We start from the raw sequence: 24,788 nt of genomic DNA on the forward strand, positions 1-24,788 counted from the left end.
TCGGTAAAATGAGTACCTAGCTTGCTGGGGGAAAAGTATAGATGACTGGGGAAGGCAATGGCAAACCACCCCATAAAAAGTGTGCCGTGAAAACGCTGTGAAAGCAACGTCACCCCAGAGTCAGAAACGACTGGTGCTTGCACAGGGAACAACCTTTACCTTTTTAAAAAAATGGAATTGTGAATTTCATTGCTAGCGGGCATAATGATAGCCATCTACATAGATGTCTTTAAGAGGAGATTAGTCAGATTCATGGAGGATATGTCAATCAATGACTACTGGTCTTGGTGACTAAAAAGAACTTCCATATACAGAGGTAGAAAACCAATTAATCCCAGTGCTAGGAGGCAGTACTGGCTGCCATGCCCTGTTTGATGGCCCTTCTTGGCAGCTGGTTGGCTGATGTATGAAACAGGAAGCTGGACTGGAAGCAACACAGGTCTGACCTAGCAGGGTTCTTCTTAGGTTCTTATGCTATTGTTACATTAAATTGAGGCTGCAGCCAAGAAACCTTATGGACTCCTAACTAGAGATGGGCATTAATTGAAAAAATAGAGGTTCATTGTCCCTGGGGACACACAAACTACAAGCCCCAGTTACCAAACTGGTTCTTTTCATGATAATGATGATGATATTGGATTTATATCCCGCCCTCCACTCCGAAGAGTCTCAGAGCAGCTCACAATCTCCTTTATCTTCCTCCCCCACAACAGTCACCCTGTGAGGTGGGTGGGGCTGGAGAGGGCTCTCACAGCAACTGCCCTTTCAAGGACAACCTCTGCCAGAGCTATGGCTGACCCAAGGCCATTCCAGCAGGTGCAAGTGGAGAAGTGGAGAATCAAACCCGGTTCTCCCAGATAAGAGTCCGCACACTTAACCAAACTACACCAAACATGAGGTTTGTGAACAGGTGAACTCACCGCTTGGACTTCACTTGCACACCGTGCCTTGCAAACGCCATTTAAAGAAAGTGTTCCTTTAAATTTTGCAAGGTGTGCTGCCACAACCATGGCTGGGGCTCTGCTCGGTAGTGAAACCAGACTGTCCAACAGAGTCTTCAATGGAAAGGACTTTTGAATCTTACGAAGAAAAAATGTTATATGGGGCCATGAAAGGTGACAGAGTAGAGTCCAATTGCTAGGATTCAATAATAAAGATTCAAAAGTCCTTTCCACTCATTGGAGATTTTTTGCTTCAGTTAAAACGCCAGGATCCATGCATGTGTTTCCTATGAATTCTGGGCCAAATGAGCTCTAACAGCAGTATGTAAAACACAGCTTGGTACACAGCAAATCATGTGGATAAATCGTAACAGAGATTGATTGAAGGAAGTTGATTCATTTGAAACATGGTGTTGGAAGAGAGTATTTTGGTACTGTGGACTGCCAAAAAGACAAATAAGTGGGTTCTAGATAAAATCAAGCCTGAACTCTTCCTAGAATCTAAAATGGTCAAACAAAGCTATCATACTTCGGTCACATTATGAGAAGACAAGAGTCACTGGAAAAGGCAATAATGCTAGAAAGAGTTGAAGGCAGCAGGAAAAGAGATGGATTGAATGGAACATGAGATGGATAGATTCAATCAAGGAAACTACAGCCCTCAAGTTGCAGGACCTGAGCAAGGCTGTTAACGATAAGACATTTTGGAGGTCATTAATTCATAGGGTCAGCATAATTCAGAACCAACCTGATTGCACTTAACACACACTTAATTTGTAACCCAAGGCCCCAGCCTGCAATAACTGGCAGTGGCCTTTATGTTGATAAGCTTGTAGTATCTGAGCTCTGTTACCTGAAACCTTTTAATAAAGATCTGAATCACCCTGTCCCATTCCTTTAAAGATACAGTCAAACTATCCCAACAAGCAATGTGAAGCAGCTCAGTAAGAGTATATATTTATTCACCACCATTCTCCCAATGAGGATCCAGCAATTTACATCATTCTCCACTTCTCAATTTTAACTTCACTACAATTATGTAAAGTAAGTTAGGCAGAGTGTGACTGGCTGAAGGTCGCCCAGCAAGATTCCATGGCAGAGTCGGGATTCAAGCCTGGGTCTCTATTGGATCCTAGTCCAACACACTAACTACTACACCACACTGAATGTCCACCACACAGACTATAAATAAATGTGGGGGGAGGGAGTCCTTTGAATCTGGATGTTATATATAGAACTCTTTTGTAGACAAGTAAGAAACTATCCAAGTTCTTCTAATGACTTGAAAGAGATCAATTAACATCTGTTTGTTTGAATTCCTGTATGAGACATTCAGCATTTTTGAAGCATACACAGTTTCAAGAGGGGACTGGATAAACATATGGAGCAGAGGTCCATCAGTGGCTATTAGCCGCAGCGTATTGTTGGAACTCTCTGTCTGGGGCAGTGATGCTCTGTATTCTTAGTGCTTGGGAGGGGGGGGCACAGTGGGAGGGCTTCTAGTGTCCTGGCCCCACTGATGGACCTCCTGATGGTGCATGGGTTTTTTTGGGGGCCACTGTGTGACACAAAGTGTTGGACTGGATGGGCCATTGGCCTGATCCAACATGGCTTCCATTATGTTCTTATAGGACCATAGTCGGCTGAGAGATGATTTAATATTTTATATAAATACACAAAATTTAAAGACATTTCACATCAACCAGGATCCATGAATATGGAAATAATATGAAAAACCACCTCAATACATGTACAAGGCATGTAGCCATTGACACAGGGTTACAAAACCTAGTTTCCGCTGAATTTGCAGGCATGTAGCAAACATGAATTTGAGCAGACTTCAGATGATGGTGGAAGACAGGAGGGCCTGGCATGACTTTGTCCGTGGGGTCACAAAGAATCGGACTCGACTGTGCGACTGAACAACAAAAGCAATATCTTTGCATTCCTATTAATGTCTTTGTCAGCTCTAAACATGGTTTCATGCAAGAGCCTTCAGTTTTCAGAATGCCAGAATGTTCTTCATTAATGGCATCAAGAATCTAAGGTGCATAGGATATCAAAACCCACATTCACCCAAAATTACAAATATTGTTGTACCAGGAGTTTTATAGCAATACTATGAAGGAGATAAAATGCGGACTTGTAGAGTCCATTGCAGTATCATGTCAGTTCATGCTTTAAATATTAGGGGGAAAGTTACTTGTAGCAATTATACAGATAGCTATTGGATTTCCATGCATCGAAAACAATGCTCTTGGCTTTTCCTTCAATCTGTTTGTAATTCCTTTCAACAGAATTAAATACGATGCAAAAGAAATCAATTTCTCTGTGGCATTAAGGAAAATGTGAGAGTAAGCACTGCTCTATAGTGAAAAACTTCAGTGAGGGGAGAAGCACTCATAAAAATATTGAATATTAATAATCTTATTGATGAAGAATAACAAGAGGTAGAAACTGTGAGGGTAGTTCTATTTAAATGCTGCTGTGGTTCATACCGTACATAAAGCAAACATAAAAAATATTTGCTGTCACAGTCAATTTTTCTATCATGTTTTGTAATTATTTGCTGATTGAAGAGTTTTTATCATGTTTGTAATCCACCTTGAGTCCCAATTGAGAAAGGTGAACTGTAAATGAAGCAAATGATAATCATAACCATGCAAACTGCAAAAGAAGAGAACAATCAAAATGCATAAGAATTATGGTTAGTTGCTTCCTCAGATGTTTTTGCTAACTCTTTAATCAGTTCCATTGCATCATTATTTGGAGGAGTTCATCATAGGAGGAAACCGGTACCGAAGCTAGATTTGGTAGAAAGTTATCGTAGTAGTTAAGTAGTCCCAACATGGAATGGAACAGAGGAACAACCTCAGGTGTTTGGATAATTGTTTTATTTATTTGTTTGCGTCTTTATTTATTTATTGGATTTTTATCTTGCCCTTCCCTGCATGCATGTCTCAGGGCAGCTCACAAATTGTGTACTTAAAAGTTTACATGCACTTTGTCAAATGATCCTCAGCCTGCATACAGATGGGCAGTTTTGGGCTCACTGAAGGCATCCCAAATGGTGCCATCCCAAAATGGAGCGGCCACATCCTAATCAGATGCTCCATGCAATGTGCCCATATAATGTGCAACGCCACTGAGGATGTTCTCCGCAGCTGAGAACGAAACGTCTGGAAGGAAAACTTTCTCCAGTAGAACACGGCACTTGATCCCGAAAGACTCTACAAACCCTAATGCCCATATATTGCTCAGGGATGCTTTGGTGCATTCACGTGGTTGTTGTGCACCAATCCCTTAGCACATTTTGGGATTCTTTTATCCCCTTACATTTTTAGTGGCCATGTGCACATATGCATATGAGCTCATGCACTCTGGGCAGATTTTTTTTAAGAATACTGGTGAGCGCCTAGAGTCAATTGGTGGGTTCACACCACCAACCCGCCTCACTTGCACACTCCCACAGTCAGACACCTGGAAAGATGGATGGAGTGCAGAAGAAGAATTTGCTACCAATTTGATCCATCACAGAGATGACAGAGGATGTGGTGAGTGCGGGAGTGGGACTGACAGCAGCTGTGCCTGTCTGACCTTGCTTTCTAACCTTGTTTTATAAATCTGCCCAGGGGATATCCTTATGTTGGCTCAAATTGGCCATCTGAATTCAGCCATAGTGTTGATGGTGTCCATAGCACTTAACTGAAGGTTGAAAGAGGTCACATATTTCTTGTTAGTATGGCTAGTTAGGCAACATTCACATTCCAGAGGCAGATTTTTGGTCCTTTCATATAGCAAATCTATCATGTAAATAATATATATATATATATTAAAAAACCCAAAAGAGGATAGGTGTAGAACTGATGTCAAAAGATGATCTGTTATAGAACAATAGCACAAAAGTTAAGGTGCATCTTAAAGACTAACACCATTTATTTCAACATTTATTATTTATTTTATATTTATTATTTTAAATTTATATTTCTCTCCGCAAGCGGACTCAGGGCGGCTAACAATCAATTATATAGTACAATTTAAAACCAATAAAATATATTTAAAACATTTTGTGGTGCTATACAACTTTGATATGGTGGGATCTTTCTTTTTTCTGTTAGTGATCCCATGATATTCGTAGCTCCTCAGCGGTGAGAGGTGTTGAAGTCCTGTCAAAACAGTTCAGTTTTACAGGCCCTGTGGAATTGTGAAAGATCCCGCAGGGTCCTTATGGCCTCTGGGAGGGCATTCCACATTTCTGGTGCTGCTACCGAAAAAGCCCTAGCCGGTGTGGAACATAGCCTGGCTTCCTTTGGTCCAGGGATGGACAATAGATTTTGTGTCCCTGAACATAGTGCTCTCTGGGGAACATGAGAAGAAAGGTGGTCCCATGGATAGGCAGGCCCCCGACCATAAAGGGCTTTAAAGGTCATAACCAACATCTTGAAACGGACTCAGAACACAATAGGCAACCAATGCAGCTCTTTCAGCACTGGCCGAATGTGCTCCCATCTAGGGAGCCCCGTCAACAGCCACGCTGCAATGTTCTGCACTAGCTGTTGTCTCCAGGTTAGGGTCAAGGGTAGCCCCATGTAGAGAGCATTACAGTGATCTATTCTCAAGGTGACCGTAGCATGGATCACCATAGCTAAGTCATCACGCTCCAGAAAAGGTCCCAGCTGCTGTACCCACCGAAGATGAAAAAAGGCGGATTTGGTAGTGGCTGATACCTGGGCCTCCATTGTCAGAGAGGATTCCAGAAGCACTCTCAAGCTCTTGACCTTAGGGGCTGGTATTAGTGGCACCCCATCAAGAGCCGGCAAAGGGATCACCTTTCCCAGACCACCCCGACTCAGATAGAGGACCTCCGCCTTCATTGGATTCAGCTTCAACTGACTCAGCCTGAGCCAAGATGCTATGACTTGAAGAGCCAGGTCTAAATTTTCCGGGGTACAGTCGGAATGGCCACCCATCAATAGACAGAGCTGGGTGTCATCTGCATATTGGTGACATCCCAGCCCATACCTCCTGACAATCTGGGCAAAGGGGTGCATGTAGATGTTAAATAACATCGGGGACAGAACCGCACCCTGTGGCCCACCACATATAAGTGGGTGCCTTTGGGATGATTCTTCCCTTATCACCACCCTTTGCCTCCAACCTTGGAAAAAGGAGGTCAGCCATTGCAAGGCAGACCCCTGAATCCCCATGTCGGCGAGGCGACTACAGTAACTGATGGTCAACCATGTTGAACGTGGCTGACAGATCTAATAGTAGCATTACCGCTGAGCTGCCCCGGTCTGGATATCGCTTTGTATGTCAGAGCTCATTACTTCAGATAGTGAACAAGTGAGCAGTGAAAAGTTTGTATTGAATTAAATACTGTTAGTCTTTAAGATGCCCCTGGACTTTTCTTTTCTTTTATTGCAATCTTTTCTTTTATTGCAATAGACTTGCACAGCTATCCATTTGCAATAGAACAAGAAGCTCTTTTTTGTAGTAAAGGGTGGAGCATATCTGACATTAATTATCAGCTTCCATTTGGCAGTACATGTTTTGTCAGTCTAACTTCCTTAAATATTGCCGATGCTAAGCAGCAGGGGCATATGTGCACACCCATCCACAAATGGGACTCTTCAGATTCAGATATATTGAACTCCCAAAAATCTGGGACTCCCAGAAAAAAAAAAAACAGATTCCAATATTACTATGGTATTTTGATTCAGGGTTGGGTTGTTGTTTTTTTGAGATCCTGATTTTTTTCCTGCTCCATTATATCCTATGGAACCATTATAGTCAATGGGAAATCATCTATCCAAGGGTTGGGGGGTGGGGTTAGGTAGAAGGACCAAAAATTCAGCATAGATTTTGGTGACTCTCTTCAAAAGATGTACCTAGTTTCAAAAAGATTGGGCCAGGGGGTCCAATTCTGTGGGCCTCCAAAGAAGATGCTCTCATCCTCCATTTTTTAACCAATGATGGAGAAAAATCAGCAGCAGCAAAAAGGATTGATGTCAAATCAAAGGGTCTCTGCAGTAGAAACTGAAGGTGGGGGGATTTTTCAAAGCCCAGCAAAACAACTGCATGTACAGTGCCCCACAGAACCAGCGTATGCACAAAGTGCCAGCAGAATCAGTGCCACTGTTGCAATGCCTGTTCAACAGATCCAAGTCGGGAGAGGGGTGCAAGCTCAGCACAGACAACACATGTATAGAGTGCCTAGAAGAACCAGTGCATGTACAGAGTGCTCAAAGAAGGTGCCCCCATCGGGGGAGAAAACAAACAGCTTTTAAGGGATGGCACTGGGTTTTGCTGGGCACTACTACACTGCATTAGTACTGCTCGGCACTCTGCACATGCACTGGCTATGCTGGGCTTGTGGGGGGGGGAGAACCTTGACTGAATTTGTTGAGCTAGCATTGCCACAGTGGCACTAGTTCTACAAAAATGTCCCCCTTCAGTTTCTACTGTGGAGACTCTCTGGCTTGACATCAGTCCCTGCTTTTTTGCTGTTTTTTTCCGCATCCAGTGGAAATAATGGAGTATGGGGCACCTTCTCTTGAGAGCCCATAAGATTGGACCCCCTGGTCCAATATTTTTGAAACTTGGGAAAATCTTTTGAGTAGTGGCACTAGAAGCTATGTTGAAAATCTGGTGCCATTACCTCAATAAACAGTTCTCCCAGACCCCCACATACCCCTAGATAGATTCTCTATTATAGTCTTTGGGGATCATTGGCTATAATGGTCTCCATAGGCTATGATGGAGCTGAAGACATTTCAGTTGTGCTGCAATCCCTGTAAGAGCTTTCATGAATGCAGCTTCACCCTGAATAGTATTTAAAGGGAGTGTACTCTCTTTAAACAAAGTTTAACGGTGGCTATCCTGTTTTCCCAGATAATCCCATTTTTTTCGGGATTATCCAGGATTGGCTTGATAGCTGACAATACACACGTACTCCATATCCATCTAAAAGAATAGCCAATAAATATCAATAAGGTATTTTCCAGCTATTTTTCAGCTCGAGTGGAACTGAATACAAACCCCTACTAAACAGCAGCCAAGTCTTCATCTTTTTGGTTCTGTGTACTGCTCAGAATACTGGATTTAGAGGTTGAAATGTCTACACACATTGCCCTTTGTCAACACAGACACAATGAACTTTTCCCATTCTGAAAAAAAAAACATGTCAGCACTCAAATATGCATTAAATACCCCAACTTCAGTTTCTACAAACAATACTAAAGCATAAGGCACCCACTACTTGTGGTTTGCAAGATTTTGGCTGTTGTCAGGTTTAAGAGAAAGCTTCACCAACATATTGTTCATATTTCTCTGTTCACCATCAAAAATCTTTTCACAAAGTTTTCCCCCCACACACACACACACACTTTTTTATATAATATTTTTGAAGAAATCGAGATTATCTGGTTATGTTTTACCTGTTAGCTGCATTAGCCAAAACCAAACAAGGACAGATGTTTTCCCTCAATTGCATACAAGGATTTCTGATGCTAGAATTTAAAAACTTTAGTTATATATGAAGGAAGGAGATACTGTTGACTCACAGCTCTCTTTAAGGAGTGAGACCCAGTAGAGGTCAGGAGGCTCGTCTAGGGCAGCCACCACACTCTAATAGTGAAAAGTCCTTTTCTGGGTCTAACCCTGTGCTTGCTTGCCTGGCTTCTACTGCCCCACCATCTCCCAGTTTTCTGGGTCTAACCCTGTGCTTTCCTCTTTCTCATTCCTTTGGGCTTTCAACCTGCCTGGCTTCTACTGCCTCACCATCTCCCAGTTTTCTCTCTCAGGGTGCTGTCCAGCCAGGCCTAATTGGCTTGGTCTTAAAGATCCACAGTCCCAGTCCAAGAGCTTCCAGGGAACAAAGAAGGACAGCTGCAGCCAGGATTGCCAGAAAGGCTTCATTTCATTTCCACAGTAGTGGAATTCCACACATTGATGTTTTTAAAACTGCACATTATGGCTGTTTTCCCACTTACCTTACCCCGGAGCAACGTCCCTCTTCACCGCGCTGCGTCTGCACGGATTTTGCACAAACTGCTGCGCAGCACCAGGAAGAGCCGCGTAGTCCCGGGGCTTTTGCGTCGCAAATGTAAACCGCAGTTTACATTTGCGACGCAAAAGCCCCGCGACTACGCGGCTCTTCCTGGTGCTGCGCAGCAGTTTGTGCGAAATCCGCGCAGACGCAGCGCGGTGAAGAGGGACGTCGCTCCGGGGTAAGGTAAGTGGGAAAACGGCCTATGTGAAATTTTATGCAGCAGATTTTATCTCACCAGGCACAAAGCTGCCTTCATAGCCTGCATGTTCAAAACTGGGGATTCCAAAAGCTTGGGGTAAGGAGAAAACTTTGGGTTTGCAACTGGTGAGGAAAAATCTACTGTGGAAAATTCTACATAATGTGCAGTTTTAGAAACGTCAGTTTGGGGAAATTCCCTACTGCAGAAATGGTCATGGTGCTGGCAGAAAGAGTGACAGCATACATCCAGCCCCTTTAGCTTTGTTTGCTCATCACATCCCATCTGACTGCTGCTAGATTTGAACCTGAGGACACTCCAGCTTGCCATCACTTTTTAGTCCTGCAGTCACATTAAGTATCTCCTTTGGCACCCGTTTTTTAATATGTGTATAAGTGATCAGAATTATAAAACTTCCTGCCAAATGAATTTGAGTCCTAACCGAAAATGTATGCTGAGAATGACTGATACAATTAACTCCACAATCAGTCATTCAGGTGGAATATTGACACCGCCCCCCCCCCCCCCCGAGAGTGGTATAATGATTGGAATGTTGAGTTGGGACCTGCAAGGCCCAGGTTCAAATCCCCCTTTGCCATAAAAGCTTGCCTGTCACTCTCTCCCTCAGCCTAACCTACCTCCCAAGGTAGTTGTTGTGAAGATACAACAGATACAAGAAGATTGTTTTCGTGTGCTTTACCAGTGCAGTAGAACACATGTGAACAAGAAAACACCTCTAAAAAAATCATGATACATTAATATGTGCCATCACAGTGAGGCTTTTACTTTGCAGTATTTCAACTCCTGATTTAATTCTAGAAAATCTCCTAGACAAAAAAATAATAATTCATAGGAATGTAGTAGTAAATTCCAGAGTGTACAGAGCAAATGGAAATCTGCTTTTCTCTGTTATGACCCTTCCTTGGAATTAGTAAGCAAGCTACTACAATATGCCTTCTGTCTGCAAAGAAGTTGCTATTGCCACCAATCTTTCTCAGTATATGCAGTTTGAGCATAGCTTCTCCACATTTGACTAGTCTGTTTCCTGAGACTTGCCCTTTTGATAGAGATGTACCCTCCTGATTCACGCTAAATTCCTTGTAATCCCTCTCTCCAGCTTTCATAGTAATCTGCCTGCCTAGCAATAGCAATTTTGAATTCCCTTGTGAAGGCTGGTGTTGAGGCAGTGAGTAACCTTTTTCTCACATCTGATCATTGTACAGACTAACAGGCTGGCCTCTCAAGGTATCATTTAACACTTGCCTAAATCAACAGTGCTCTGACATTTCTCTTCTGTATCACAAACTGTACAACCAGTTCCCTGCTTCCCAGATAGACCCAGTAATGTTCTGCCATCATTAATTAATCTTGGTGTTGTTCCTTTGATGTCTGAAAATATAACATTTCCAGGCTACAGTGAAAATGGTAAGGCTTTTAACACATGTGGGACTTAGTCCCCTTCCGTCATTCGTTTGAAACAGAACTGTTAACATACGCATTGCTTTAAAATGTTTCATTCCCCCCACCCATGTTCGCAAAAAGTTGTCATTTGTGTGGATTCAGCCTTAGGCTAAAGGAAGTTCCTCCAGTTTAAGGAGCTCTTCCATTGGACGAAGTTTCCGTAGGATGGAGAAACACGTCAACTGTTGTTCTTTGGAAAGGTAGGATCCCTTCTGCTTAAAAACAAAAAAACCCTCTCTTGAATTTTCCTAACCATTATGGATCCTTGTGGCAAGTTATTAAAATATTTTCTTGACAATATTTGCATACTATCTTAAATAAGTATTGATTTTGCTTTCACAACCAGAAATTGCTCCAGCTTTCAGCTTCAATGTCATGCCATATGCATCAGTCTGATAATTGACCTTCAAGTAATTTATACCATTTATCTCCCACTTTAGGACTCATTGGTTTATCTGTAGTAGTAGGTGCAATAAAGCATGTATTTATGACTAAATACATTCATGACTAAAAAAACCCCACATTCTCAGAGCAACTCAAAGAAAACTTTTTGTCTTGTTAAACATTTTTGCTGAACTGAAAGTGAAACAGAATGTAATCATCAGTGGTTAGATCTTATGACTCCCATCCACTAAGTCAGCTCCTGTGACTCCCTCCCACCAAGTTTTCCCCATAAGAAAAACACTTCCTTCAAGAAAGGAAGAGTCTTCTTCATCCAAGTCTAAAATAATGCCTACATGGCTAACAATACAAGTCAAGGAAGCTATAAAAACTAAAAAAGACTTCTTTTGAAAAGGAAGATCTTCCCCAATGACAGGGACAGCCCTAGACTATCTGGCACCCTAGGCAAGATTAACTTCTGGTTCGCCCTCCCCCCCACACACACTGATAACTACATAGGGAGCCCAATTTGTTACCCCCAGAAGGCTGGCACCCTAGCCAGTTGCCTAGTTTGCCCAGTAGCAGGGCTGGCCCTGCCAATGACTTAAACAGAAGGGACCACAGGATCTGGCAAAAGAAATGTGAGTCAAAAATTAGGCATGCAAAAAGATAATTTGAGGAGCAGCTTAAAATCAAAACAAACAATAAATATTTCTTTAGATATATCCAGGTCAGAGACACAGTTGAAATAAATAAATAAATAAATATTTAAATATATCCAAAACAGAGGAACTGTTGAGCCCTTGGATGACAAAGGAATAAAGGGACTGCTAAAGGAAGATGGGGAGATGGCAGAGAAGCTCAATGCATTTTTTGCTTCTGTGTTCACTGTGGAAAGTGTGGAGTGTGTACCCATGCCTCAGCTACTATTTTCAGGAAAGGGGTCTGAAGAACTGAGTGAAATTGTAGTGACAAAAGATGAACTTCTAGACTGGGGTGTCAAATTTATGGCTTGTGAGCTGCAACCTGCCCATCCAAGGCTTTAATCAGGGCTGTGGCTCTTTTCTCCCCCATCCTCCCCCACCTCTCCTCACCCTTTGAAGCTCTGAGGCTGTTGAAGTTCCCAGCTCCTTCTTTGCCTGCTTCAGCAGGAAGCTCTTCTGGGCTTGCAAAGCTGTAAAGAAAATGCAGAATGGATTTTCCATTAAGGTTTTTGTGCCCAGATAGACTACTCTGGGCGTAATCTATTTGGACCCAGAGACCTTAATGGAAAATTCCCTCTACATTTTCTTTGCAACTTTATCTGTGCTGCAATGTACTTCAATGGAGTGGATCTCAAGTAGTTTCACTTTCCATAGTTTGTATGGCCAGTTGAAGTTGTTGATTCCTGGAGTTGTCTCCTTGCAAATAAAGGATTGATACTTGGAGCCAGCTTGTCTCTGTTGAATGGACCTGAGAACCGGTGCTAAGTGAGTACTCTTCCCTGGGAACCAACAGCCAAAGGGGGATATTAAACCGGACAGCCATTGCCAATCTGAGTAGATCTTGAGGGGGGGGGGGAGAAGCTTGCAATGCCCAGCCATTTCATGTTTTCCTAGGCTCAGAGCATTTTATATTTTTAGTTTCTGCTGTGATCCTTGTGCTTTCTCTTGATGTTTTATTTTTAAAATTGCATTGCCAAATCCCACTATTCCCCCATCTTTTGTTTTTAAACAAAATATTGCAAGAGTTTTAAGCATGCTTGTATTTTAATATATAATTGTGTTTGTCTGTATTCTTTATAAAGCTTATGTCTCCGCGACCTGGCATTACATTTTATGACATGCATGGCCCAGCCCCATAAAGTCCCATTTACGTCAGATCTGGTCCTTGTAACATGGGAGTTCGACCCCTGTTCTAGACCTATTGGGGAAATTAAAAACCAGTAAGTCTCCCGGTCCTGGTAGCTTACACCTAAGATTTTTTTAGAGAAAAATCTGAGATAGTTGGTCTACTAACTTGTATTTGTAATGTGTCACTAAATTAGCTGCTGTGCCAAAACACTGAAAAGTAGAAAATGTTATAGTAAATGTTACACCCATTTTTTAAAAGGGGTCCAGAGAGGAATGAGGGAATTACAAACGTCTTTTCCTATACCTATTACTTGAAATCATTTTAACTGTAAATGCTGGGGCCAGACCTGAGACTTCCTGCATGCAAGCCACTTCTGTATCACTGAGCCAAAGCTCACTCCCAGACTGCTCTTAAATGTTCCCAGCAACCAGTTTTGAATAATTCATAGTGATCATAGAGGAAAAAGCAGCAGATACATTTATCTTTTTTAAAAAACCCTGGCATTGCAATCCTAACCTGAATTTTCAGTGCCAATATTTAGTGCAATATTTAGTGCAATATTTAGTGCAATATTTAGAGCCAGTTTGGTGTAGTGATTAAGCATGCAGACTCTTATCTGGGAGAGCCAGCTTTGATTCCCCACTTCTCGACTTGCAGCTGCTGAGATGGCCTTGGGTCAGCCATAGCTCTCACAAGAGTTGTCCTTGAAAGGGCAGCTTCTGTGAGAGCTCTCTCAACCCCACCTACCTCACAGGGTGTCTGTTGTGGGCAAGGAAAGTAAAGGAGATCCTAAGCTGCTTTGAGACTCTGATTCCTAGAGAAGGGTGGGGTATAAATCTACTGTCTTCTTCTTTTGAATATAGTTTTCCAAATGAGCAATTTCTAAGGTAGGGCTGCTTTGATATTTTATAACACAAAACATATTGTTAATGCCTAGTTAATAGCACACTCATTCATTCTTTTTTGTCATGCATTTGAAGAATATGTTTGTTCTGCTTTGTAGTAGATGTTCTCTGTCATTATGTGCAGCAGTAAATGTTTATGATTTCAGTATATTTAATTAACTTTTACCAGTGACTTTCCATATTATATCATGGAAGGTACTAACTTCTTATTTCTGATTATTTAGTTAAAAGGTTTCTGTCTTACTAACTGTGCTGTCAAGATGATCATTGTGATTCATCAGGAAGCAGCAAGGTCACCTCAGGGTTTTTTTAAAAAAAGATAAATGTATCTGCTGCTTTAAAGTACATTTTAAACCTTTCTGTAAATTATTTTTTTAAAATGGGTTTATTATGTGAACTCTTCTAACTGAAACACAAGCAGGAGATAAGGCCCTCACCCATATCTTTCTCAGTGGTGGTCAATGGGCAATTAAAATTTGCATATATTTAAATGAATTACCACAAGTACATAAGATAAAGCCATCTCTCTGTGCAAGAAAAATGGCTATTGAATAGGTGGCAGCTGCTTTCAGATTTCAAAGAAAAAAGATTGTTTTTTATCATATAGGTAGACTAGTAAAAGTACTGATAATGCAGATTATTATGTAAAAATAAATAAATTAAAACTAGTGTTTTTCTGAGTCCATATTTTGAGACTATTATAGAATAGAATCACAGATACTGTGAGGTTATGCTACAGTTATTTGGCATGTAAGGTTATATCAATCTTTCCTGCTTTCTGGGTTTTCCTGACAATGAATACAGAACATGGTAGCTAGATCTTCATAAAATTAGATGAGTGAGGCATCCAGATTCCTTGCTTTGGGTAAAATGCCAGAATGAGAAGCAGAATGACCGTACTTTCCATACTGCAGTAAATCTCTGGTATATGAACATAGGAAGCTGCCTGAGTAAGTCCATGACTCTGTCAAAGTCATACTGTCTGCTCAGACTGAAAGAGGGTTCTCCAGGTTGTTTAGGAAATCTTTCACATCACCTGCTACTGGATTTTTTTAACTGGCGAGGCTGGGAACTTCAACTGAACCTGAGGTCTACTGCATGCCAAGCAGATACTCTACAACTGAGATGTGGCCATTCCCCATGTTGTCTGGGTAGTAAAGGAGGTGATGGGCTCTCCTTCCATTGAGGTTTTTAAGCAGAGACTAGATGGCCATCTGACAGCAATGCTGATTCTGTGAATTAGGGTTTTCTCCAGAGCTAGTGCTGTAAGAAGCATTTCGTTGCATGATGGAAAGTGGGAGGAGTCTCTGAGATAAAGGAAATCTGAAACAGTACCACAGGCAGCTTTACTGTTGAGGCTTTTCATGACCCACTATTTTCAGCATTTTTACAATTGATGAAAAGTTTCAATTTAACATCTGCAAGAGTGAAGAAATGTGATTTCTCAAATTTAAATTGTCTGCATTAACGTTCAGACTGCACCAGCACTTTATTCGTCCCACGGAGTCGGGTGAACATCTTTGAGCATTTTAAAGTCAAAAAATCGACACATGTGAACTGAGAGTCTTTTTATGACTTTATTTTTTTTCTGCAAATTGTATTAGAGATTTAGGAATTTTTGTAGAGTGTAATGAATTGTATTGTAACATTGTAGAACCACTACTGAATATATTATCAGGACTGTTAAATATTTTCAGGATTCTTTTTATTTTTCCGCTTTTTTGATGTATTTTCGATTCTGTGAGTTAGGCAGATCATGAGGAGGGCAGGAAGGGTTGTGAGTGGGGAGGAGGAGGTATTTGTGAAGTTCCTGCATTGTGCAGGGGATTGGACTAGATGGCCCTGGAGGTCCCTTCCAACTCTGTGATTCTATGATTCTAAATGTTCTGTTTAAAAATAGGTAAAAGGAAGACCTGGGAACATGTTTCAGAACAAGGCTAAATTGTATATAAAATATACATAAATCCAGGCTTGTATGAAAGTGTTCAATATGGTCTCAAGGAAGCACAACGTTATGTAGCATAGAGACCATTTTTGGCAAAACAGCCACCATTATGATCCTATTTGTTTAATCCACATTTGGCATAGTTACTTTAGAGACTTGGGGGGAAGGACACATTTAAATATGTGCAGACAAAAAGGATGAGAATGTGTGCAATGTGTTATAAGATATTTGACATCTCATTTTTAAGATTGGGTGTGGGAAGTTTTTTTTTTTTTTAGTCCCCGTGTTCCTTAATATTTATGTGTGGCCCCTGAATGGCTTCATTAGAGCTTTGCAGTTGGGTCTCATCAAATGCCGATAACACCTAGTTTTAACTATTTCTTTAACTAAGCCTCTAGAAAATGCAGCCTCTCTCCTATGCCAGTGCCTGGATGCTGAGGTCAAGGAGATGAGGATAGATGATGAAATCAAGTGTACTGAAGCTGACTCCAGACAAGACAGGGGTGATGTTGGTGGGGAAGTCAGAGGTCTTGGAGGAGGCTGATTAACCTTTGCTTGACAATGTGAAGTTATTGCTAGCAAATTGTGTTAAGAAGGGAGGGTTTGCCTTGTTGCAAGAAAAGCAAGTTGAACAGGTGGCTAAATCCCCCGCCACATCTACACTATATTTGTAAGTTATCAACCTTCCTTGTGCTGATTGGCACTTCTGTAATTTCTAGGATAAACTGTTGTAATGTGCTCTACCCTTGAAGATAATTTGAAAGGTGCATCTTGTTCAAAATGTGATCACAGATAACTAGAAAGAGCTGCTTCCATCATATTGCAGATCTAAAATCTCCACCGGATTGCTATTTGCCTCATTTCAGGATACTTATTCTTATCTTTAAAGTCTTCTGCATATGTGGCCCATATCTCTCCACCACCACCATCACCCTTGGTATAAGCATGCACACAAACTGCACACTGCAGGAATCAAAATTTGCTGAGTCCTTCTGTGACAGAATAGGGTTGCCAGGTCGTATCTGGCAGCCGGTGGGGGGGATCCTTGGTCCTCTCCGGGGCCTTCTGCCAGATCTTCACCTGAACTGATGTCATCACATTGGGCAAAACTCTGATTTGCAGCCAATTTCACCATAGAGTTTTGCCAAAAAACTAGATTGTCGCAATGCAACATCAATGTCACGGCTGGGGCCGGGTCAGGCAAAGTCCAGGGGCAGTCCGAGGTCTGTAGCCAGTAAGCAGGAGGGTCCGAGGCGCCAAATCCGAATCACTGTACAAGTATCGCAGGTCCGAGGTCCAGAAGCCGAGGTCAGGGAGTCCAGAAGTCACAAGCCAAAGTCAGGGAGTCCAGAAACCAAAGTCAAGCCGGAGTGGATGCTAGAACATCAGGGAGATGACTAGTTGCTTCCACAAAGCCTCCTCCCAAAGCCTACAGCTATATAGCCCTCTGCTGGCTGTTGCCCATTTGGGCTAATTGCTGGCTCAGAGAGGCAGCCAGGATCCTGTTGCAACTCAAGCATCCTTGCTCTTAGAAGGGCCAGAATCCTCTCAAAACTCAGGGCTCAGGGAGCGTCTTGCTTGTGAGCGTGCCGCCCTCCTCCGATCCCTGAGGTCCTGACGGAGGCGGTCACGCACACGCGCCACCCGAGAGGGCAAGGCAGGGGGGCTGGGATCTTCTCCAGCAGGAGGCAGGGGCACTGGTGCAGGTGGCAGGGGCACAGCTTCTTCTGCAGGCTCAACTTCCTCTGCAGGGTCCCCAGCACCCATGACAATCAACAATGTGATGTCATCACATCACCTTCTCGGCCAGTAGGGGCAGGATTTCCTCCACTGGTCAGCGGGCTGGTGGTAGGGAAGCACCCTGTGAAAGTGGAGTTTCCCCCACCCATGGGGGGTGGGTCTGGCAACCCTATGACAGGCATGTTTGGCCATCCCTGCAGCAGCTCTGTTGCTATGGAAAGAGCTTTTTAGGGGGATCCAGAGGATCCCATCATTGTTGCCTTTTTTTTATTTCAGGGGACATTTTTGCAAGGGCTTATTTGTGTTTGATTTGTTGTATATATGAGTGTATTCAAATTGATTAATTTTATATGAAATATGTTTTATGGGTATATTTTAGCTATGTTAGGATGAAAAGTGAAATATAAATGTTTTAAAATAAAAATGTGAGTCCCACCCACTGAGTTGGCTCATTTTTTGTCTCCAGGGGAGGCTTCACATTAGTTAACCCCACATCAGCTTGTTCTCACAAGATTATACAATTGTAAACTTGGCTATAAAGTTCTGTGCCCTGTCATAGGTATTTGCCAGTGATGCTGCCTTAAACATCTGTGTCATTTCTCCCCAAGACTCCTTGGTCAGCCTTCATTTGAGCCAGCAACCAGTTCCCAAAAGACTTTAAGACAGGTTGACTAGTTCAACAAGAATGAGGGCCAGGCCTGTAGCTACGAAAGGGCTCTCACCAAGCAACACCTCCTCCCCAATTTCTCCAACCTGACCAGAAAATTGTGCCTTGTCTGTCCGGTAAGAGAGACAGGTGGGGAAAAAAACATTTTGTAGGTAAAAGTTGTTTTCATTTCCCTGCTAGCTGAATTGACCATTTCTGGCCAGGGATTTCATTAGCGTGTCTAAAGGGTTGCTAGGCTGAAGAGAAATTTATATGCTGTACCTCTTACAGTATTGTTGTCATTCCTCATCATCTTAATGCTCAGAGGTACCATAATAGAAAATATCACTGCCTGCATTTTAACGCAATTAATTTTCTCTCTTGCTAAATCAGCTTCTCCATTCCATTCTGCTTAGGTTTCCTCAGAAGTAAGCTCCACCATGCTAAACTGCCCCCTGCCTGCTCCCCCTGAAAAACTCCTGGCTACAGTGCTGAGTAGGGCCATGACCAGTAGACGGCCTGAAAGAGTAGAGGTGGTGGCAGATGGAAGCAGAGAAGGTCCAGGATATGAGGGAGAATGCACTGTTCCCTAGAAGGAGGAAAGAGATGGACCCCTTGGTTTCAGGGAAGGACTAAGGAAGTCAGGCAGAATGAAGCTAATTGTACACAGACCCAAATAAAGGCAAAGACTATATAAGTTTATCTAACAGTCTCATATCTCATCCAGGTAACATGGTATGTAGAATGTCCTCCTGCCAGAGGGAATTGCAGGGAAGAAAGAAATATATAAATGCTTTGCACGAACCAGTGTAAACCAGTGGCTAATATGTTGAATCCACTGTTGGATCTATTGAATACAGTTAAAGTTTTGTAACCTCAGGTAAATCACTCTTGGCTTCGGTTCTCCATTTCTAACATGACAATAATTGAAACCAGCCCCAGAGGATTGCTCTGAGAGTGAATGAGGCTAGAATGTGAGGCACATTTTAAGTACTATAGAAGTTTTGGTCATAAATTCTAAAAACTAGTTCAACTAAAGTAAGATCTCAGTATCTTCTGAAACTATAGTTAAGAGATGTATTAATCAGTTTCCAATTTTTATTCATTTCATATCCTAATTATTATTTATGAAAGTTTTGATTGGATTTCAACTATTATTTTTTATCATATAAATTTTTTACTGTTTTAATTCCAGGTTTGGATTCTCTAACAGGGCATGCATTTTCAGGTAAAGTTGTGGTCAGACTGGAAATTATGTTTTGTGTGTGTTACACTGTGATCATGGGTGTATTGTGCTCATATGTCACATATGTGTGGGTTAACTTTTAACACTGCATAAAACTTACAACATCAAACAAGTTCTAACTAAATAGATATTAACATCCAGTGACTTAAAAAGTCAAATACAAGGGTTTGTTTGTGATGGCCCTGTCCACTTCCCTCCTTCAGAGTTAAGATTTTCCCTCCATTTCTGTTTCCCTTTACTGAGTGAGCTGCCCCAGTAATGCGTTTTTTTCTTTGCAGAACTCTGATTGTCCCACCCTGTCACAGTACACTATTTTGGCTGCTGGCTCAGCCTAGGAACTTGAGGGAAGGGTTGGGATTGCCCCCTTTAACTTAAACAACTTAAATGTCATTAGAGGCATTTTGAAATTTTAAAAAAATCTTTAAAAATTATTTAACATAGAGGGAAAATGTCAGGTGAAATTAGGGGTTGAAAATTTCTGAGGTAACTCAATATAGATAACTCTGAGGTAAAATCAGTACATGCACAGACTTTAGTTCTTAAATTTCAGGCAAATGAGAGTTTCTTAAGCTATTTCTAAGTACTTAAATCTTTATGTTGATAGGCTTTTGTTCCAATGTTTTCCCAAACAAATCCAGTACACTTGTTTTTGAGTATTCTCTGACTCTTGTTCTACTCCTTCCAGTATCCAGCCCTGTTCTCTCAAAACACCACTATTCAATTGTCACGAGTTTTTAACTGACTCTTAAGATCTCTACTAAGAGCCCCATGGCGCAGAGTGTTAAAGCTGCAGTACTGCAGTCCTAAGCTCTGCTTATGACCTGAGCTCAATCCCCAGCGGAAGGTGGTTTTTCAGGTAGCCGGCTTGAGGTTGACTCAGCCATTCCATCCTTCCAAGGTCGGTAAAATGAGTACCCAGCTTTCTGGGGGGGAAATGTAGATGACTGGGGAAGGCAACGGTAAACCACCCCATAAAAAGTCTGCTGTGAAAACATTGTGAAAGCAACGTCACCCCAGCGTCGGAAACGACTGGTGCTTGCACAGGAGACTTTTCCTTTTTTGCCTAAGGTCTCTAAAGGCAGTTTCTAACCACACCCGACCAGGGATCTCTGTAATCTTCAGAGCTAACTCCGTTTGACTAGATAGGGAATTTTTTCTCTCACTAGAAAATCTATCCCCTTTCTTGGTCTGAATGGAGGTCTGTGTCTAACTACCCATTCATCGTTGCCAACTTTCCCCAATTCTTCTGTCTGTTTTAAACTGCACTCTTGTCAGGGTTAAATTCTAAATCTGCCAGTACTTCTTTTTTTCTCAGTTAGGGCTGAAATCAAACAGAATTTTCCTCAGCATCCAGTTCAGAAGTCTTTTATAGCACTTCTAAGCTTTTAAAATTGCAGTCCATCACACACACATACATACACACATCTCAGATCTATAAATTCAGATACAGTAAAAGCTTTGTTATCTGTTGCTCATGTGGGATTATGGATTAGGGTTGCCATTTAATCAAATGTGTCAGATAGTCAAGATTATCTTTGTGTCCTGCACTGTTCACCAAGGAATCCAGTGACCCATTCCACTGGGAACACCACATTGACAGACACTGTTTTTGTCACGACCTTTCTTCTTATCCTGACTCACAGAACTGTCCTACACAGCAGACAGAGAAGTGTATAAATTGCCTGGGAACCATCCTGATGAGTTGTCTTCTGACAGCTCAAGAAAGGCTGAAAGGAAAGGAGGCACCATAGAATTACAGCAGCTGGTATTACAACTGTTGGAAGCCAAGCAACTGCTTTAGGTGCATACTCTGGGCAGTGTGTAGGTACTACTTGAAGCCATGGTTGTAAATGAAGATATCTGAAGAATGAGGGAATGAAGAATGGGGCAATTCATTGATGCAAAAGGTGAAACAGAAGAGCCTACAAAAAGCTGGAGGACTGAACATTGATGTGGAATCCCAGAAGATGAATGAAAATTCTCCTCAAAGAGAATCTGTTCAGGCTTTCTATGCTAATTTCATGTCATACAGTAACTCCATGAGATTGGATTTTATAGCCAAGAGCATCCCTTCAAGAAGGTAATTTAAACTGAGGCTTGTCGAAGCGGTCAACTAGTTTGGCTAAGGGCAGAATGTTGTCATTAGTCAGTATGTGTAAGAGTATAAAAAAAATTCCCCTCTGATGTCTTTATAAATTTGAATCATATTGGATGTATTTTCTATATTGTAATTCTTCCATATCCCATTTAAATGACTAAATGCAGCCAAATAAACCCTTCCTGACTTGTACTTTCAATACACAACATACACTTTCCATGGAGCTTTGTATGGCCAGGAAAAGGTTAGCTATAAGAGAATGATAGTAATGGTGCTGATGTGTATAGGGCATTTCAAAATGCACACCTCCCCATCCAGAGGGCTTGCCAACACACTTTTACTGTGTTCTTTGAGAAACGATTGTATTCCAGGTTTGAGGAAGAAGATACTGAGGACAAAGGAGTCTAGAAAGTGGATGATTAGAGGACAGGTCATGTGGATGTTCCCCCTCCCCTGGAGCTGCAATTTGGAGGCCAAGGCAGAGAATATCTTCCATGTTGATGCAGCCAAAAAGCTGCAGAATGGAATGGAGGTCTGCTCACTGTTCTTTGTATCCAGTCACACTGGTATTCTAATGTTTTGGTGTTACGCTATTGCCTTAAATATTGCCTTAAATAGTGTTACGCTATTGCCTGTTGGTGTTACGCTATTGCCTTAAATATTTAAAGATACCTCTTATTGTGTTTTAGGAAGCTGTGGTTATAATGCGTTGAAACACACTCATTCTTGTAAAATATTCAATATTTATATTTCCATGTTAGCATAGTTTCAATGTAGGATTTCTGACATGCATTATAAACTACGCTATTCGTTGCAAGCATTCAGAAGTTCAGCGGGACTATATGAGGTTACATCAGCAGAAGTATTATCTCTAAATAGATTTCAGATACATTTGATATACCAGTGAAGTCAATCACCCTCCAGGGTGTCTTCCTTTGGCCTAAGGAGCAAACTTAAGTAACGCTTCCTTAAATGAAATAGTCACTAAACTTGGAGGAAGGCTCCTTAGTCTGGAGAAATGTTTCAGACTTCAAACTGCCCTTTCAGTGGAGTAAGAGGACAGCGTAGAATCCACCCACTGGGTACTTTATCATAACTCAAAGTAGAGGTCCAGGGAATCACCCTTGTATGAAGAAGTGGGTCTTCCTCACTGTGGGCTGTATAGAGTCCTGCAAATCTGCATGCTACACATCATATTAGACCTGTTGGCTGCATTCGATACAGTCGACCATCAGTTACTGACCCACCGTCTCGCTGACACAGGGATTCAGGGGTTGGCCTTGCAATGGCTTTCCTCTTTCCTTGATGGTCGGGGACAAAGGGTGGCGATTGGGTGTGAACTGTCCCGGAGGCGCCCACTTAATTGTGGGGTGCCACAGGGGGCAGTGCTCTTCCTGATGTTATTCAACATCTACATGCGCCCCCTTGCCCAGATTGCCTGGAGGTATGGGTTGGGTTGTCACCAATATGCTGATGATACCCAACTCTATCTACTGATGGACGGCCAGCCTGACTGTGTCCCAGAAAATCTGGACCTGGCGTTGCAAGCTGTGGCAGGATGGCTCAGGCTGAGTAGGTTGAAGTTGAATCCAGCGAAGACAGAGGTCCTTTGCCTGAGTCGTGGCGGTCTGGGCAGGGAAATCTCCCTACCAGCATTTGACGGTGTGCCATTGAAAACGGCACGCAAAGTCAAGAGCTTGGGGGTGCTACTGGAGCCTGCCCTGTCAATGGAGGCCCAGATAGCAGCCACTGCTAAATCCACTTTTTTCATCTTAGGCGGGCGAGGCAGTTGGTCCCCTTCCTGGAGCGTGGCGATCTGGCAACAGTGATCCACGCAACGGTCACCTTGAGACTGGACTACTGTAATGCCCTCTACATGGGGCTGCCCCTGTGCCGAACCCGGAAACTACAGCTAATGCAGAATGCAGCGGCCAGGCTGTTATTGTGCTCCCTAGATGGGAGCACATACAGCCGAGGCTGTGTGAACTGCACTGGCTGCAAATAGTGTACCGGATTCGTTACAAGGTGCTGGTTATCACCTTTAAAGCCCTATATGGCCGAGGACCTGCCTACCTTAGGGACCATCTCTCCCCATATATTCCCCAGAGAGCAATGCGATCTGGTTCTCAAAATCTATTGGTGATCCCCGGGCCGAGGGAGGCCAAACTGAAAGTCACCAGAGAAAGGGCCTTCTCGATTATAGCCCCCCACTGGTGGAACCAATTGCCAGAGGAGGTGCGGGCCTTGCAGAACCTTGCCCAGTTCTGAAGGGCCTGCAAGACCACTCTTTTTCAGCTGGCCTTTACTTAAGAAGAAATTTACTGTAGAAGGAATATCATCGCCACGGAAAAACTGTAAGCTGTGTAACATCAAGATTTTAGCACCAAACCAACTTAGATGGTTTTAATGTATGATTTATAATACTTGATTTATAATGTATGTTTTATTATATGTAGGTATGATTTATAATATGCATTGTTTTAATTGTTGAAGTTTTTATGTTGTGAGCCGCCCTGAGCCTGCTTCGGCGGGGAGGGCGGGATATAAATTATTATTATTATTATTATTATTATTATTATTATTATTATTATTATTATTATTATTATTATTATTATTATCTTTACTTAATGCAGTCTTCTATCTATATCTAAGTGTGCAAATATGTTTAATTACATGAGGAATTAAACTCTTCCTAGCAACTGAGATGAGTTCTTAAAGTTAAGAATAATATCAAATATACATATAGACAAGCATAGATACACACACACATATACAGACAGGTAAGTATATACACACTTTTTGATGTACACTGACAGTGTAGTCCTAAGCAAAGTTACATCCTTTTAAGCCCCACTGTCTACTTAGAAGGGGGTAATTCTGCTTAGGATTGTACTATAAATCAGAAGCATTATCTCACCAGCATGGAGAATGATAAAATCAAACCAAATCCAATCATGCTTAGAGGTTAAAAGCCAGCTTGAAGAGGAAAAAAGTCTTCCTAGATGATATAAAGACAGGCCAAAGTTTTAAATCTGGCAAGCCTCAAGCAGTAATGAATTCCATAAATGTTGGGCAGCCACTCTGGCTGCTGAAGACAAAAGTAACTCCTGCAGCAAAGATTTGTTATTTCCTCCAGAATCAGGAAAGTATAACTGAAAGCAGGCCCTTCTTCAAGTAAACCTGGCTTGTGCCAGATAGGATGTTAGAGATAACATATTTTAAAAATTCCTTTGAAATAAGCCCAGAAATAGTGTAGGTGCTGTGGTGCTGTTCTTGGCAGATAATGCCAGTAATTCTGCATCAAGATATTACTGGCTTTATACAGTGCCATGATCTCTTGATT

At 42.0% G+C, this 24,788-nt stretch overlaps 1 protein-coding gene across 5 annotated transcripts in view; it reads left to right on the top strand.

Moving 5' to 3' along the window:
- The window catches only part of DLGAP2 (DLG associated protein 2), a 662,574-nt gene that overhangs the window by 404,896 nt on the left and 232,890 nt on the right, over positions 1-24,788 (top strand). For 2 of the 5 annotated variants that reach the window (XM_060234802.1, XM_060234811.1), the window contains exon 4: positions 19,297-19,329. The exons of the other annotated variants lie outside the window; for them this stretch is intronic. In XM_060234802.1, the coding sequence (XP_060090785.1) occupies positions 19,297-19,329 (33 nt within the window). The remainder of the gene's footprint in view (positions 1-19,296; positions 19,330-24,788) is intronic. 5 annotated transcript variants of the gene reach the window in all.

This window comes from Heteronotia binoei, chromosome 1, assembly GCF_032191835.1.
Source record: "Heteronotia binoei isolate CCM8104 ecotype False Entrance Well chromosome 1, APGP_CSIRO_Hbin_v1, whole genome shotgun sequence".
Classification (NCBI taxonomy): domain Eukaryota; kingdom Metazoa; phylum Chordata; class Lepidosauria; order Squamata; family Gekkonidae; genus Heteronotia; species Heteronotia binoei.